The 2649-nt window shown below is 52.4% G+C and overlaps 1 protein-coding gene across 4 annotated transcripts in view; it reads right to left on the bottom strand.

Moving 5' to 3' along the window:
• Positions 1-844: 844 nt before the first annotated feature.
• The window catches only part of COMP (cartilage oligomeric matrix protein), a 54257-nt gene continuing 52452 nt past the window's right edge, over positions 845-2649 (bottom strand). For all 4 annotated transcript variants that reach the window (XM_019513622.1, XM_019513623.1, XM_019513624.1 and 1 more), the window contains 3 exons: positions 2381-2553; positions 2045-2184; positions 845-1415 (listed from right to left, as the gene is read on the bottom strand). In XM_019513622.1, the coding sequence (XP_019369167.1) occupies positions 1357-1415; positions 2045-2184; positions 2381-2553 (372 nt within the window). In that variant the 3' untranslated portion in view covers positions 845-1356. The remainder of the gene's footprint in view (positions 1416-2044; positions 2185-2380; positions 2554-2649) is intronic.

The following is a 2649-nucleotide window of genomic DNA, read 5'->3' as shown; positions in this document are numbered from 1 at the left end:
AAAAATCTAGAAGTCTTGGTTCAGAGATGATGATCCCTTTTATTAGGCCAACTAATAAAAGGTCTAATAAAAAGGTATCATCTATGAACCAAGAGTTCTAGAGTTTTGCATTTCTTTTAGTCTCAGACCAACACCAAATACATCCCTAGATCCTCTCAGGGCAGATAGATGTGAGGGTTAGAAGGGACCTCAGGAAATGAGGGTGGGAGGGAGCTCAGGAGGTCACATCTAGTCCAACCCCCTGCTCCAAGCAAGACCATCCCCAACTACATCATCCCAGTCAAGGCTTAGTCTACCCGGGTCTTAAACACCTCCAAGGATGGAGACTGCACCTTGCTAGATAACCCATTCCAGTGCTTCACCACCATCCTCATGAGAGAGTTTTTCCTAATATCCAACTTCATGTTCCCTTGCTGCAATGTGAGCCCCTTGTTCTGTCAGCTGAGAACAGCCCAGCTCCATCCTCTTTGCAGCCCCCGCTTCAGGGAGCTGAAGGCTGCTCCTAAATCCCGCTCTGTCTTGTCTTCTCTAGACTAAATCAGCCCAGTTCCCTCAACCTCTCCTCATAAATAGTCATTTCTAATACCTTTTTCTAACACCGCGATAGGAGCTCTAGCTATAACTGGCACACTGAGCTAGTAGTGGCTTGCCTCAGCTGAACTCCACACTGCAAGACAGCGGGGTTTCAGCTGGTGCATGTGGCATCCCATGTGGTCCCATCCACCAGCTGGGAGCTCCTCTTCTGCCCTTGTACCAGAAGGACTGGAGAAGAAGTACTTGTGTGCCAATAGCTCTGGCTGCTCCCTTGTCTGCAGCCGGTCACTGAGGGAGCCCAACCAGTCAGTGATCAAGGGGAAGTATGAGATCATTTATTATCCAAACATTCCAGAACAAAGGTGCCCTCTTAAAGTTAGTTTCATGTTCTGTGAGCAATGCAGCCCCCGGCCCCACCACCATGTGCGTGTTTCTGGCAGTAAGACTTGACTGAACACAGAGAAGGAAAGGAACTTCAGAGCCACTGAGTGGGGGAACATTCCAGGAAACCATCCATGCTACACACTCGCACAGTTCCAGCCACTGTAGGTAGCTCCTCCCTCGGCACATCTGTGTCCACGTGGTGAAGAGCTAGTGCTACCAGCATAGTCATTTTGGCTTCTGTTCATGCTTGAACTCTACCCGTCTGCAATTCCAACAGACTTGCATAGCAGAGATTTGCTGATGTGGGGAAGAGGCCAGCTACGCAGTGACACCTGGTGCTGTGCAGAGCGCAGTGGTACTTACAGTTCTTGGTTCAGTATATCAAAGAGGCAAGAGCTGGCAGCTGAGCACTTTTTTTAAAGCAAGTTTCGGACAAACTTAAACCCTGCGCTGGTTCTGCTGGGTCTGGAATGTCTCGTAATCTCCTGGAACAGTGTCTGGAGGGGAGGGAGAGAAGTAGATTAGCAGAGGAAGTGGAAAGGGAAAGCAGTGGCATGAGCTGGAGGCGCAGCTACATGGGGGTGACAGCAGGAGATGGACGAGTACCGGAAGAAAGCAAGATTTGCTGTGCGTGGGCTTCCTCACTGGGGAGCCTGTGGATCTCCTCCATGAATCTTTGCAGTGCCCCTGCAGTGGCATTTGCTTATTCACATTTAAATAGGAGTCAGCTTCAAACCCAAGAGAAGGTGCTGCCGGGCGCAGGGGCACTGCCCGTATTGTCCTAACCAACCTCCAGGGAAGTGACTGTTCTACCTCCAAACCTCCCACAGCGTCAGTACCCCAGAAAGTCCCCATGGTGCGGTCTGCATCTCAGCAGTGGCCAAGGCTGCATCTAGCTGAGGGACTCGCTGGCTCTGGAGGGGAGGTCTGGAGTGCAGACAGGTGCCCCTTCCTGTAAGGGAGGCTGGGGGCGAGGGGGAAGGGTTGCATCCTGACGCACCTTTAAGTACAAAATGCAGGTCAGGTGTTCAGTCTGTCAGGAGAGCAGGGACCACTGCTACCCCAGACACAGGCCTCTAGATGCCTGGAGCAAGCTGTTCTCTGTGCTGACATGTGGAGCACTCACCATTGCAACGGTAGCGCAGGTTTGACCAGATGATGTTCTCCTGGGAGAAGCAGAAGACACCCAAGCGACCCCCTCGCATGGTTGTATCAAGAACCACACCGGTGTCCGCTACCAGGTCAGGGCCTTCGTAGAAGCGAGCTCTGAAAAGGGACAGAGGGGTTGGGTGGCGCTAGGTCTGGCCTTTCTCCAAGGAGGAGGGTTCTCCTTTCTGCCATGGTGTGAACAAGGGGAGGAGCACAGTGTTGGGATCTCACCGCTGTTTCAACTATGCTTGAAATATTTGGGGCAGATTCCAGGTCCTCTTGGAAGGGGCACAGAGCAAATCCTGCCCCTTACCTGATGTAGCCAACTTGGGGCCGGTGCTGGAGGAACCAGCGGTAAGAGGTCTTGTCCTTCCAGCCAACATTGCGAGGGTCTTTCCACAGCAGTTTGACCTGGTCAGTGGTGTCTCCTGTGTGCCACAGGGAATTGCGGAGATACTCGCCAGGGCCCGTTTTAGATTTCACAGCCTGTGGGAAGAGAGGTGGTCTTGGTCGGGGGGGAGACCAGGCAGCCAGGTTTGTGCACTACACAGGCCTGCTTGGTGTTGAAACAAGGCAGAAATT

This window comes from Gavialis gangeticus, unplaced genomic scaffold (assembly GCF_001723915.1).
Source record: "Gavialis gangeticus isolate Ggan-Ray unplaced genomic scaffold, GavGan_comp1, whole genome shotgun sequence".
Lineage (NCBI taxonomy): Eukaryota > Metazoa > Chordata > Crocodylia > Gavialidae > Gavialis > Gavialis gangeticus.
Note: the sequence above shows the minus strand (reverse complement) of the source record. Positions and strands in the feature narration are given on the sequence as shown.